Source organism: Myotis davidii, unplaced genomic scaffold (assembly GCF_000327345.1).
Source record: "Myotis davidii unplaced genomic scaffold, ASM32734v1 scaffold726, whole genome shotgun sequence".
In the NCBI taxonomy this organism is placed as follows: Eukaryota; Metazoa; Chordata; class Mammalia; order Chiroptera; family Vespertilionidae; genus Myotis; species Myotis davidii.
In genome coordinates, this window is record NW_006297808.1 from 2,188,482 (window position 1) to 2,202,373 (window position 13,892).

Here is a 13,892-nt window from a genome sequence, read left to right on the forward strand (position 1 = left end):
GTGTCATAGGTTCGCCATCACTGTTCTAGGACAAACTGGTTGCACAACATTGTGAATCTACTGACAGCCGATGAATTGTACACTTTAAAAAGGTGAACATGGTGAATTTTATCTAAAAAAATAGAAAGTAACAGAACAGAGGTATTGAGCATTATGGCAGGTCTTTGTACCAAGACAACAAGTAGCATGCTCAACAGAAACATTTTTTCCCATAGTGCTCTGCACCATCATACTCCCCCCCACAAAGCCCCCCACCAATTTAAAACTAGTTCTACACTCAAATGTTTTCAAGTCCTACTCTCCCTTGAAAAATGGAAAATCAGTAAGACTATTATGCGACTTCATGGCCCTAACTCCATTTACCTCAGCTTGTGCTTCAAAAGCTGGGGCTCTTTTGCCATAGCAGTTTGCTCTGCACATTCAACAGGGAAACACCATGGAAAACCCATGGAACATTGAGAAAACCTCTAGTTTGGGAAGTAAGGATCAGCTTTCGAAAAGATGCCCTGGGCCTCTCAAATAAATAGCAGGTATCTCACAGAACCAGGATATTGGACACTGAAGCTACACGTGGGCACCACGGTTTAAAGTCCATTCCAAGAAGCTTCCTTGCAACAGTTAGATGGCAGGTGTGTCTACCTTCCTTATTCAAGGATAAGTGGGGCAGGACAGGAGGCCCAGACCACTGCAGCCTACTGAGAACAGAGCACCCCCATTCTGAAATGGACTGTGTGACCCCCATCAGTGAGAGACGGGAGTGGCAATGGTCAATTGGGGTGAAGATTTCTTAGCAAGCCCCCCCCCCCCCCCCCAACACAAAATAAAACCACCACTGTTTGCATAGAGGAAGCCTAGAAACATAAAGCTCTATCCTGGGGACTGAGGCTCAGTTTTCTGGTCCCAGAAGCCCTGTGCCCTGATCTGCTGGAATTAATACAGCACAGAAATATTTCTAAGCTGGCTTCCACCTTCCTCTTTCACCCCAAGGTGGTCTTCACACCTTTTCCTCCCTCCATAAAGTCTTTCCCACTCCTGAAGCCTTCACTTTCACTTGAAGGCAACCTCCCTCCCATATCCCAGGAAAAACAGAAGAATCACACACTCTGCCCTCAGCTTCCCTCCAGCCACCCCAAACTCACTTTCCTAGTATGAGACCTTCTCTCCAACCTGCAAAGAGTTCCAGCCTCTACATTCTAAAACAACCAACCCTTCCTCGGGACGTACACTATCACCCTCCCTCTTTCCTTCCCTGCACTTCCCACTCACCCCACACCTTGGCATGCCCCAGGGAGCTGCTCCTGCTGAGGCAGGACAAGAAGGCACCTCCTGGACTACCCCACAGGGCAGCCAGCCTGACCGCAGGTGTAGTCCCCAAGCTGCTGAACAGAAAGTGGCAGTCCTGAACCCCAACCCCCCACCCTCCACACACACACACACACCAGCAGGCACCTGACTTGCCACAAATATCGCACTATAATTAGTTGTAATTGAAGCCCAAGGTAATTAATTACATAATTTTGAAGTGTTCAAATTTAAGTCCGTTAAAATTACATCATGAAATTGGGGAATTAAAAAGGATTACCAACAAAAAAAGCAAATAGGGATGGAGAAAGAAACCCGAGGCAGACTCCATGCATATCTGAGTCACCCAATGCCCATGTACAGGGCAGTCACCCCACCTGCTTTTAATAAACCTTCGGGGCCCAGCTGTGCAGCCATGTGCACTGGCTGCCTCTGGAAGGGCCAGCACCAAGTGACACTGCTCTGCTGGATACTCAGCATCAAATGGACCCTGAAGACCACTCATTCAGTGGTCCCTGCCCCTTCCACAGTGGCTTTCCCCAGCCTGTTTCCTCCACTGAGGCCTCCCCAGCAGATGGCCTGTCTAAACGCCACTCTCCCAGCCCCATCTCTGCCACAGCCACTTCGATCCCAGGGGTCCTCCCAGAAATGCCAGGGCCAGAGCACCTCCCTTGCCATGACCCCCCAGCACTCGGTCTGACATCTTCTCTCCTGGCCGTCCCTCTCCATCCATCACTTATCGGACTGTGAGTGCCACACCTTCCAAATCCATTCTTTATCATCCCTCCCTCCACATTCTGATCAGCCTTTCATATAGGGATTCTGAGGACTTTCTAAACACAAATCTGAGGACTGAACTGTCTCTCTTTAATTTAAAAAAGCAGTTATTTCTCAGCGCATTCAGAACCAGAAATGACTCCATGGGGCTTTGCACAGAGGCCCTGGGCACTGGCACTCTGTAATTGACCTGTTCCTTATTTATTTTCTGTCTCTCCTGCTAGAATGTAAGTTCCTTGTGGGCAGGGGTTTCCTGCTGCTCAGATCATTAGAACGCTGCGCTAGAACTGTGCCTGGCCCAAAAGAAATGACCTAAGTCAACAGAGCAAGGTGGCCCAGGCCCATTTTTCCCCATCCCTGCCTTGCCTTCTCTACACAGACACCCCAGCCCTTATAAACTGATGCCTGGGATACTGTGTATCCTGCAGTTCTCTGACCAGTGGGCCAGGGACTTACTCACCTTGGTACCCCAAAGGCTTAAATAGGAACCAGTACAGTGATCAGGCACCATGGAGACATGATTGATGAATGAATGAATGAATGAATGAATGAACTGCTCCAGCAGTTTATAAAAAATGAGTTGCTCAAAAAACAAACAGCTTCACTCAGATGTGCATTATTTCCCAGACCAGTGCACCTTTTTACAAATTTCTTCTCATTTATAACTTTATTACAAAACAAGCTGCATCATCACAAAAAAATCAGGCATGCAAAAACATCATCTGAATCCTAAAGTTCAAATTTTCCATGAGAATTCCTTGAGGAACATAAGCTAAGATCTAAGGCAGGGGTCCTCAAACTACGGCCCGTGGGCCACATGCAAATACAAATATTGTATTTGTTCCCGTTTTGTTTTTTTTTTACTTCAAAATAAGATATGTGCAGTGTGCATAGGAATTTGTTCATAGTTGTTTTTTTTTTTTAACTATAGTCCGGCCCTCCAACGGTCTGAGGGACAGTGAACTGGCCCCGTTTAAAAAGTTTGAGGACCCCTGATCTAAGGAGTGTCATCTGACCAGGCTTCTTCTCTCTTAACAGATGTCCACCCACAGACCCCTTAGAAAAAAGCCAGTCTCCTACTGAACTCACCCAACTCTGCCTTCATGTATAGCAGAGAACAAAACCCTGTGCTTCTAGGTGATGTGCATACGTTTGAATCCAGTATCACTACAGTGACTAAATTAACTAGACTCTCAAGTGCTGAGAGAGTAGAGATTTTGGCCACCAAGGGATAAATACAAATAGTATCTAACAGCAAATTGTTCCCCAGCACCAGCTTCAGGCCCAGTGTCTCAGAAAAAAGTCCTGGTTGGGACTCATGCTCCCCAGTCTGGTGCTCACAGCAGAACTGTCAGCTGGACAGTGCACAGCTGTTCCTCTGCCAGCTCCCAGGTCCCACAATCAGGCCTCTCTCCTGCCTACCATTTCCCCAAAACTCTTCCAACAAATCTGCTGTATGCACAGATGGGGAATGGAGGATAACAGTTGACATAATAAAGAGGACTGTTTCAGCCTTATGCCCAAACTGCACCTCAACTATCAGATCAAGTTTGCTAATGGGAATACTCGTGGCCTGGGGAAGGGTAATCTGTCAGATAATCCTTCTCTTTGGAGCTCTATGAGCTGACTCTGAAGTCTCAGGGCAGGGAGGCCTTAGAACATTTCTCAAATCCAGCAAGACCTCAACCAGACAATGTCCACCCACTGGTCAACCAGGGACCTTCACATCCACCTCATAGGCTTTACTTCCATCGTCAGCTGCTCAAATTGTGACTCACCCATTGCCAAGCTCATCTTCAGTGGCCCATGGACATGGGCCTCCTTCTGAATTCCCCGACAGCCGCAACCCAAGGACCCCACCATTTCAACTGAGAGTTGGTCTTGGGGCCCTGGCCAGATAGTTCTATTGGTTAGAGAGTCATCCAGATAGACCAGCATTGTGGGTTCAATCCCCAGTTAGAGTACATATAAGAATCAAGGAATGAATGCATAAATAAGTGGAACAACAAAAATCGATGTTTCTCTTTCTTTCTCTGTCTCTCTCTCTAAAATCAATAAAAAAAAAATTAAAAAAAGTTGAAAAGCCCTAGCTGGTTTGGCTCAGTGGATTGAGCATCGGCCTGCAGACTGAACTGTCCCAGGTTCAATTCCAGTCAAGGGCACATGCCCAAGTTGCAGGCTCAATCCCCAGTAGGGGGCGTGCAGGAGGCAGCCAATCAATGATTCTCTCTCATGGTTGATGTTTCTATCTCTCTCCCTCTCCCTTCCTCTCTGAAATCAATAAAAATATTTTTTTAAAAAGTTGAAAAAAGAGTTGGTCCTGGGAACAGCAGGGTCGGCAGGAAAAGCAGACTGGAGAACAGGAGACCCAGGCATCCACCTTCTACTCACTGGCTTCTCACCAACAGCTGTATTGTATCTCTTTCCTGGGGCTGTTGTGTGAATGACAGGAAAGAAATCAAGACCCAAAACTAACAGAGACCACTGTCAATATTCAGGAAATAATAGCTGTTAGTGTACACATTAAAAAACCCTTTTTTAAAAGAATCTGTCTTGTCACCAGCAGACATAAAACTTGCTACAATATGTGGAGTTCAATACTAAAATACAGTGCTTTCCTTCTCTTCTCCTTTTACTAAAACATCATGTAGTGCTAGCTCCAGGGTTGGAAAAGTTAGACATCAAGGTGGGGTCCCCTCCCCACCTCAAACAATGCCAAACTCTCAAGCACTAACCAAAATGCAAATAAATCCATCACCTGCTTCATACCTGGTTTCAGCTCATCTTCTGGATTTCAACACTAACCTCTCCACTGAGCTGCACCTCTCCTTTCCCCAGGGCTCAGCCCCTGAATGCCCAGCAGTCTCCCAAATCCCACATATGCTACAAGGAGCACACCCTCTGTGGCTCTTCCTCCTTCCTGTCCTATGGATGTCAGGCTCCACCCCCACCCATGCTGGAGGTGGGGCAGTGGCTCATCTCAGCTCCCCTTTCTCAGTCCCAGCAGCCCTTACTTCCCCAAATCCATGCAAATGATCACGCAGCCAGACAGTGACATCACCTCTACAAAAATATCCTAGGTACTTTCTTTGTAAATGAAGAAGCAGAGAAAGCACGCAGGCTATGAAGGCCACTGCTCTGAAACTGGCCCAGAGCCTCTGCCCAGACACATGCCAGAACCTCGGGCAGCTTCTGGGGGCTGAGCACACACGAGACAATTCTCTAGTGCTGACACCCAGGCCTTCATGTTCCTGCCTACTCACTTTCTCTTGCATCGGGTAGGTTCTGATCATTCCAATACACATTTTCTCTGTTAATATGGGGACGTCTCTTCCCATTTAGGCTATGAGCAGAGTCTGTCAAAGAATTGTTCTGCCCAATTCTAGTTTTAGAAATGTTAATTTTTGGTTTTTTGACCCACAAATACAATTATGTATATTTCAACCAATGTGTATGTCACCTTGTAAAGAAGGAATCAAAAAGAAATCTAGCCCCGGCCAGTGTGGCTCAGTGGTTGAGCATCAACCTGTGCATCCGGTCAATTCCAAGTCAGGGCACATACCCTGGTTGCAGGCTCGATACCCAGCAGGGGGTGTGCAGGAAGCAGCCAATAAATGTTGATGTTTTTCATCAATGTTTCTATCTCTCTCATCCTCACTTCCTTTCACTTTAAAATCAATAAAAACATATAAACATTTTTTAAAAGAAATCTATGTTCTACCAATGTGTACCTATCAGTGGCTATCAAAACACAGCCATTTTAATACAAGCTACCCACCTCTGACAATCCTAAGAAGAATACATTTGCATTCCTTAGTTAACTAGCTGAATGAGTCCTCAATCAGAACACATGGGACTATCCCCTGAAACAAGGCCCACAGTTCTCATGCAGCAGGACTTTTTGGGTACCAAGGGCAGGGTGAAACAGCAGGTGCATAACATAAGGTGGAGAGCAGGAGCTTAAGTGGTTAAGGATGGCTGGAAGGTATGGGGTACAAATGGGAAGAAATAACCAAGAAGGAAGCCAGAGCTCAGAGGGGAAGTCTCAGAGACCACCGGCCACTCACCAACTATTCTGCTAGAAGGCCCTCACTCCCACATCTCCCCCAGGTACCTAGAAATCAGCTCAAGCTTTCCTTCCCCTCTGGGCACTTTCTTGACCCACCAACCCAGCCCTATCCCCCATTTTGATGCCCTTCCTCTGCAGCCCTTCAATGTCTCAGGCACACAGCTCCAAGCACACAGCCATAATATCCCAGCTGCTCCATCCACCTCTGCCCATAGAAGGCTGCCATGCTACCCTGAATCGAGGTGCCTAGCACACAGGATCTCTCCAACAGCACTGGTTTTAAAATGAAGGAAAGGAGTGGGTGAAATAAGGCTTGATACTCAGATGTGCACAGGGAGGAGGATGAATCTGGAATCCTCCTAAGTGGGGCAAGGTTTCGGTAAAGGTAGAGACAACTATGAGGAACTCTGTCTGCTGGCCTGAGGAATGTGTTCTCCATTCTGTGCTAAATTGAGCCTCTGTGGGTGTCTAAGGAGAGGAATGACATGATGAAATCAATGGTTTGGGAAGATTAATCTGGCAGCCACTTCTATAATGGATTGCAAACTGTATTGAATGGACAATTTTGAAACAAATAAAGCCTACACACTCAGCTCTTGCGTGTTAGAAAGATTTGGCTCTCACATACAAGCAGCCCCCAAAACTAATCGTATACGCGCGTGTGCATACACACACTCACACACACACACTCAATTTATTAAAGCATCAGCTCATTTTTAAATGACAGCATAATTATATACCAATACAGAGCAATGTAAAACATAGCAAACCATTTCATAGTCCCCTGACAATGACAGTCAACCATAACTGGCCATATCCTTCCTCTTCCAATGCCACGTCTATGCTGCCAAGTTGGAATGCAGGGATGAGAAGTGGGTGGGGGAGAAGAGAGATGACAGATTCCCTCTAGGATGGCCAGCTCCAGATGGAACGTCCTGATTGCGTACCACTGCTCTCCAAGGTAAGTGCTCACCAGGCCCTAGCCACCTCACTGATCCTCTGTGCTTGCCTGTGACTGAGGCGTGTGATGGACTAAGTCGTCTGGACAGGCACCTTGCAATAGCCTGAGCTTCTGCCTGGCTCCTAGGTCCCACTCGTGCCTACAAACCTGACCTCATCTTCCACTTGGCTGAATGATGTGACAGCATGTGGCATTATGTAAGCAAAGAGTTGAGGTACAGCTAAAATGAAGGAATTCCAGTAAATTCATGTTTCTTTACTGATTTACATGAATGCTCCTACACTCAGTTTTGTTTCATAATTGTACAATTTATAAGTTTTGCTGTGTGAACAGGAGAGGAAGACTTGATTTGCAAGTCTACTTATAATTTTTGTTGTAATTGTTATGCTGGTGACTCAAAATCTTTTCCCTTTAAAAGGTTTATGTTCTATGCGCAATTGCTATCTACATGCTCAGTGAGAGCAGAGAAGAACAATGTGAAACCGAAATAATTCACTGTACCCAGACCTGCATGGATTCAAGTTCTAGGTCAACTACTGTGGTGAAAAACAGAAAATAAAGGACAGTTTCACCATTATCTGCCACACTTTTTAGAATGAAGCAAAAATGGTGATAGGAACAAAAGACTGTTCCTATTTTCTGAGTAAGAAAGTTCTTTTCCAAATCTAATCAAAAATTAAATGTACAATTCCCTCCAGCAAGATTTTTATTTTTCATTTACATAGTATCTTTCTTCCAAGAATCTCAAAATAATGGAGCTCCACAAATATTTTTTTAAAAGTCACACCAACGGAGGGGACAGGCTTGGCAGGGCAGGAGCTCAGAAGAGGGGCAAGAAATGGCAGGCAGTGACAGCAGGCACTTGGGGCTGGCAGCATCCAGGCCGAGGGTGTTTCCATAGAGGCTCTTCTTTTACCAACAGCCCACCGGCCTTGCTTACGTTTGCAGCTTCAGGCTTTTCAAGACAGGGATTTACCTTTGGTGTCTTTGCTAGCTTTAATCAAATTATTTTTATTTAAATAGCAACTTCTCTCCAAAAAACAGAAAAGTGGCAATAAACCAAAGACCCTAACAAGTTCAAAATAACAACTGAACCAAGGTTCCTATAATGAATTCACATTCTTTTCAGTCTCTAACACATAAAATTATGTTAGAAAATAAAATATTAACAATTAGGGGGAAAGATCCAATGTAAGAAAGCCTGTCTTGCATTTAGGAGGAAATTGGGAAGAAGCTTTAGAGTTGATTTTTTTTTTTTTACAGCTGGATGGACAGGATCTGAACATCTTACATTTAGCAAAAAGCTGTCAACACCCAAATAAAATTTTAATGGCATCCTATTTCTCTCAATTTTACAATATTCACTTAAGAACTAATTTGTCAATTTGTTTTTCCATTAACCAAACTCAAAACAACCATATATAACTTAAAAAAACATTAACACAACCAAATAGAAAACTGTCTTTAAGAAAACAGCTCCATGCTGATATACTCAGGGTAATGCTAATAAAGAACAAGCTTCAGAGTAAGCTCTGCTAATTTCCTCAGACATTAACTTCATAATTCAGAGTCAAAAGCATTCAGGATTTCAATTGTCAGTTAAGTCCCCCAGGTCATGAACAAGACCCAGTAGGCCTGTCCTGTCATCTTGTGTTTTAAAAAGGTGCAGGGTCACTCTCTGTTGAAGAATCTAGTCAATTTTATGTGAATCTCATACCTGGCTATTTTCCCTGTTGCTCCCACGTGGTAGGTAAATTCTTGGGAGGAACTCCCAACCTCATGCCTTTCCAGTCACCTGTCTGATGGTGTTTCTGAGGAGGGAGAGGGGGGGTTCCTCTCAAGAAGAATCCACACCAATCATGTTTGAGGAACTTCCCAGGCTGTCCATGGCCAAGGCTCTAGTAAACAAAAATTCTGCTCTGGGCCTCCTATAGTAAAGAAAGCCTTCAGATGCAAGTGAAGAAACTGACAACATGTACTGTGTGCACTGACATCATTCTATCGGAATTTAATTAAAGCAAGAATTAGAATTATTTTTACTATAGAGCTGTTTACTTTTCAAGAAAAGACTCTTGATGGGTTTTGCAATAAATTACATGTCTTCCAGAAAGAGTTATCCACCCTCATTGTTTTTGTAACTGTGTCATATTATGTGAATAGGATAGCACACCCACTCTTAAAAAATCTTTAAGTCACAGGCCAGGTACATTAACCCAGGTGCTTCAAAGCTGTTTCAGGCGTGGCACAAATGAGGGCAATGCCACTGGTTTCTCCTCAATCCCAAGTAACTTCCTGCAGGGCCATTTCCTGCCCAGCCAAAACTAGTCTCCTCTACCAACTTTCTCAGAAGACAGCTGAAAAACAGGACTGATTACAGCTCAGCAAACCCAAAAGTGTAGCAAAACCAAGAGCTTAATACAAGTCTTAGTCGTCCTCTTCAATAAAACCAATACCCAAACACCAACCAAAACTTGGTTCTTAAACAGAAAGCAAAACCAAGGCTATTTGCTGGCTTTGAAAACTAGAATAGAAAAAAAATGACTTATACAATTCAGAGGGCTCCACCTTTATTATTGAAATGCCCCCTAACCATTTGGGGGTTTTTTTCTGGGGCAGGCTGCTATTTAAGCTTATATCTCTAAATGTAGAACTTTTAGGGAAAGTAGTTTCTGTCTGAATTCTAAATCATTATCGAGGTATAATAAATGTACCCAAATGCTCATGGCAATAAATGTTTATTAAATTAGAAATCACAAATTAATTCACAACCCTTTTGCTATAAAAGTTACATAATACCGATATTAAACCGCTTGTCTAATTATGCCATTAAAGTTTCTTTTTGCTCCATGACCTACACATGCAGGTCTCTCTCAGGTGTCCAGGTATCCAGTTCCAAAAATGCCCACCAGGACTGCAACAGCCAGGGAAACAGTAGTGGGCAAAATGAGAAGTCATGAGGCTCCTCTTCAAATAGCTTCAACAAAACCAATGGCCTTCAGTAAAAAGAGTCTCTATGCTTTGCTATAATAACATTTAAACACAGGATTCCAAGAATTCCACCTGTTTCCAATTAGATAGCAGAATTGCTTGAGTGTTTAAACTACATTCACTTGCTACTTATACAAAACAATTCTTCCGGGTTTTTTTGAACATTTTAAGTATGTTAAAATAAGATTAAGGGTCTGGTTTAAACAATCCAAGGCAGGGGAATTTCAATTGAAACCAAAACTATCTCTCTGCAGCCATAATGCAGAGCTGCAGACAAAACAACAGGACAAGATATGTGAATGTCTATCTTTGACGATTACTTGTAAAAATCAGATCTTTCATAGGGAAAGCAATTATACTTTTAAAGTTATACATTAGTGTTTTTAAAATATATTTTTTTATTGATTTCAGAGAGGAATGGAGAGGGAGAAATAGAAACATCAATGATGAGAGTCATCTATCGGCTGCCTCCTAAACACCCCCATTGGGGATGGAGCCCAAAACCCAGACATATGCCCTGATTGGGAATCCAACCCTGACTTCCTGGTTCATAGGTCCAGGCTCAACCATTGAGCCACACCGGCTGGGCTATACATTAGTTTTAAGTAGGTTTCAAGATAATCTCTAAAGTTATGTATGATCCTATATGTTAGAATAACTCCTATAAAAACTTTAGGTAACATTTGTGTTACAGTCATCAGATACACTTGCTTTTAAATATGTGAATTTACATGAGCCAAATCTGTGAACTATATAATGGAAGCACAAGGAAGAATGTGGCCTAGCTCTGTAAGATTTTTTCACATATTGACTTTCTCTTTTTAAAAAAAAGGACAGTTTCCTCGAACAAATTTATTCTTCCTTCATTTCACTGTGAATGTTCTTCCTTGGGTTTCATAAATGAGCTGAAATGAATATGGCTTTTTCTACTGTGAGCCTGTTTTCTCTCCTAAAACACAGCCTGTGAGCACAGCCTTAAGGAGTTTTGACTGTTGACTGCTGCTGGTATCCTGGGGAGCGGGGGGGAGGGTCTTATAGGAACACAAACTATTATTTCTGCACAGCTCCCACATAAAACCTGGTGGGTTTGTTTTAATTGTACACAACTGAGGGGAGGACTTTTTCAAAAGCCATTAAAGGTCTTGAGCACAATCAGTTTACCGGACAGCATTTTTAAGGTTAGCTCAGTGGATTAGGAGAGAATAACTCCTAAGGGAATTGGCAATCTGTTCCCTTTCCCTTTCCAACTTTCTCATGTAGCTAACTAACTACTGGAAGGAGTTGTGTAAAATTGGGGAAGCAGGTGAGACAGAGGGTCTCTATGGACCCATATGGTATGAGAAGTTGTTGTATAACTTCATCCCTTCGCTGACTTGCACCAAAACAAACAAAAAACCCATACACATAATTTCACACACACAAAAAAAAATCTTTAATCAACTAATAATGACCACTCCCCATACCCAATCTCAAAGACACCAATATTAAAAGAACCAAGAAAATAAAGAATGCAGCAGCGTGGAAACCCTTGATTTGTTTACTCATTATTTCATAAAGGGTACTCGATGGGACACATATTTCAATCAAAATAATATACTTCTTACGGGAACAGTCCTGGATGACAGGTAACATATACACTTCCTTAACAGAGAAAACAAAATAAAAGCAACCAGAAAATGGACTTACAGAAAAACTGAAATTGCTTTCTTGTTTTAAAAAAAGAAGTAAATGTTTAAAGTTTACTTTTAGAGGTTCCTTAAAGAGGCACATCAGTCACCATATAGGAATAATGCCCCCAAGGAAAGCAAGTTACTGGCAGGCTCCATCCCAAAAGTTGCGCTAACAGAGTTACATGAGCTTGTTTTAGAAAGTGTCCTCTTTTCAAGCATGTATTTAAAAGGCAAATTTATACAGTGGTGTTTTTCTTATTTAAAAAAAAAAAAAAAAGCCTGGTTTTTACAAGTGTGGGATAGGATGAAAACTTGTCCAACTAGTCTTAGCAATGCCAGAGCACTGAAACTTCCATACCACAAGCTTTGGGGACTAAAAGAAAACGAAATAGAGCTCAATCTTCAGAAATTCTCTTCCCGGGCACTCACTCTAAGTCCCAAGACAACTTCAAGATTGACTGAGCAGAGGGACAAGAACACAGCCCTGGCTCACTGCTTGTGGGAGAGGCCACAACGAACTGCCTTATCTTGCAGGGACCCACTGAAGTCTCTAACCTGGATCTGGGTCTAGCTGAGACCAGCCTCTTCACCCTCAGGTATCAATACCACAACTCACACTGGGCTCTGCAGGCAACCTGATCTCAATGGAAGGGGTTCTGGAAAGATGAGAAGAATCTGAAACTAATGAATTCTCTCTTCTCAAACTGCAGTCTCATTGGGTCACTTACTGTCTGTGGGAATAGAGATGACACTAAACTAGATATCAACTCAAAAGGCCTCTTCAGGGCCCAGAGAAAGAACCAGTTTAGCCTTATACTCTGAACTTTGGCAGTCCGTAGTCAGTCAACTGAAGTTTTTCAAACGTGTGAAGCAGCAGCAATAGGAAATCATCCAAGGCCAAATCAGACCTACCATCAAAAGCCAATTTGGTGCTCAGGAAAGAGAAAGATGCTTTTTTAAATTCAAGATCAACATCTAATGGTTCATTCACATAAACTGACAGGGAAACTTTCAATCGAATCCTAGAGTTACACAGTTAAGTGTCCTCATGATATCCTGAACAAGTAGCTAATCACTGGGGGGAGAGTGGGTGACCTCAAAGACTTCATAAGATCTAATAACGCTCTAGAAGCCAAATGCATTTCCCAGACAGTTTTTCCAGGATGCTTAAAAAAGAATGTCACATTCAAGAAGACAAGAAAAAAAAAAGAAAGAAAGAAAATTAAGGCTTGTCTCTTAAAACTCCACAACGGGTTTTACAGTAAGCACAGGAATTAAATTATGGTAAAAAGGGAGCTATTTTTACTAAAACAGGGTAGACCAATTTATCAAAAATGCCATTTGGCTGTGTTCATTACATTCAGGAATTTAATTTACACAATAGACACTTTGGAGTAATCTATTTTAGTCAATAAATACTCAAACTCCTTAAGTTTTAATCTTATCGGAAATACATATTTCACATAGTCTTCTTCCCAGTTAAGCGAGACATTTGAAGAAATTTCATAACGACGATGAGTCTGCGTTACCAAGTTCTTACGTAGGCAAGGGCAAAAACAAGCAAATACAATTAAAGTTGTCAGACTCCATTTATATATGTTTTAATCCAATCTGCTTCATTTCATATAAGCCTGCATCTGGATTTCATTTGCTTTCCTCCTAAAAGTATTGTAGGTCACAATCACCAGTCCTCCGGGTTAGGAAAGTTCGGCCAAGTTTACCTTCACACACACCTTACAGTCGGGAGCAGTAGCTGGCCCTCGGGGACGCTGAGGGACCCCCGGAGCGCCAGGGCGCCCCGGGCTCTTTTAAGCCGCAGGGGGTCCCCAGCGCTCTCGGAGCTTCTGGCCCACACGCCGCTCACCTTCAACTTGGCTCCCGCTACGCACAACATCCACCTGGCAGAGTCCCGAGGCTGTCCAGGCGCGGCGAGCGTGGAGCTGGCAGGTTCGGGGCGGACCCCGAGGGCGCGCCGCTCCTCTGGGTGGGAGGTGCCGACCTGGGGCGCGCTCCATCGCACCCCCGGACCCAGCTGGGCAGGCAGGGCCCGGGAAGAGAGGGCCAAAGGGGGAGTGGGAGGGTTACTAGGGGCCGCGGGAAGCCCAGGGCGCCGGCGAGGGCCGCG

General features: G+C 43.6%; 1 protein-coding gene across 2 annotated transcripts in view; it reads right to left on the reverse strand.

Annotated features, from left to right (window-relative positions):
• The window catches only part of CUX1 (cut-like homeobox 1), a 372,075-nt gene extending 358,321 nt beyond the window's left edge, over positions 1-13,754 (reverse strand). For both annotated transcript variants that reach the window (XM_006773399.2, XM_006773398.2), the window contains exon 1: positions 13,632-13,754. In XM_006773399.2, coding sequence (XP_006773462.1) covers positions 13,632-13,661 — 30 coding nt within the window. In that variant the 5' untranslated portion in view covers positions 13,662-13,754. The remainder of the gene's footprint in view (positions 1-13,631) is intronic.
• Positions 13,755-13,892: the final 138 nt, after the last annotated feature.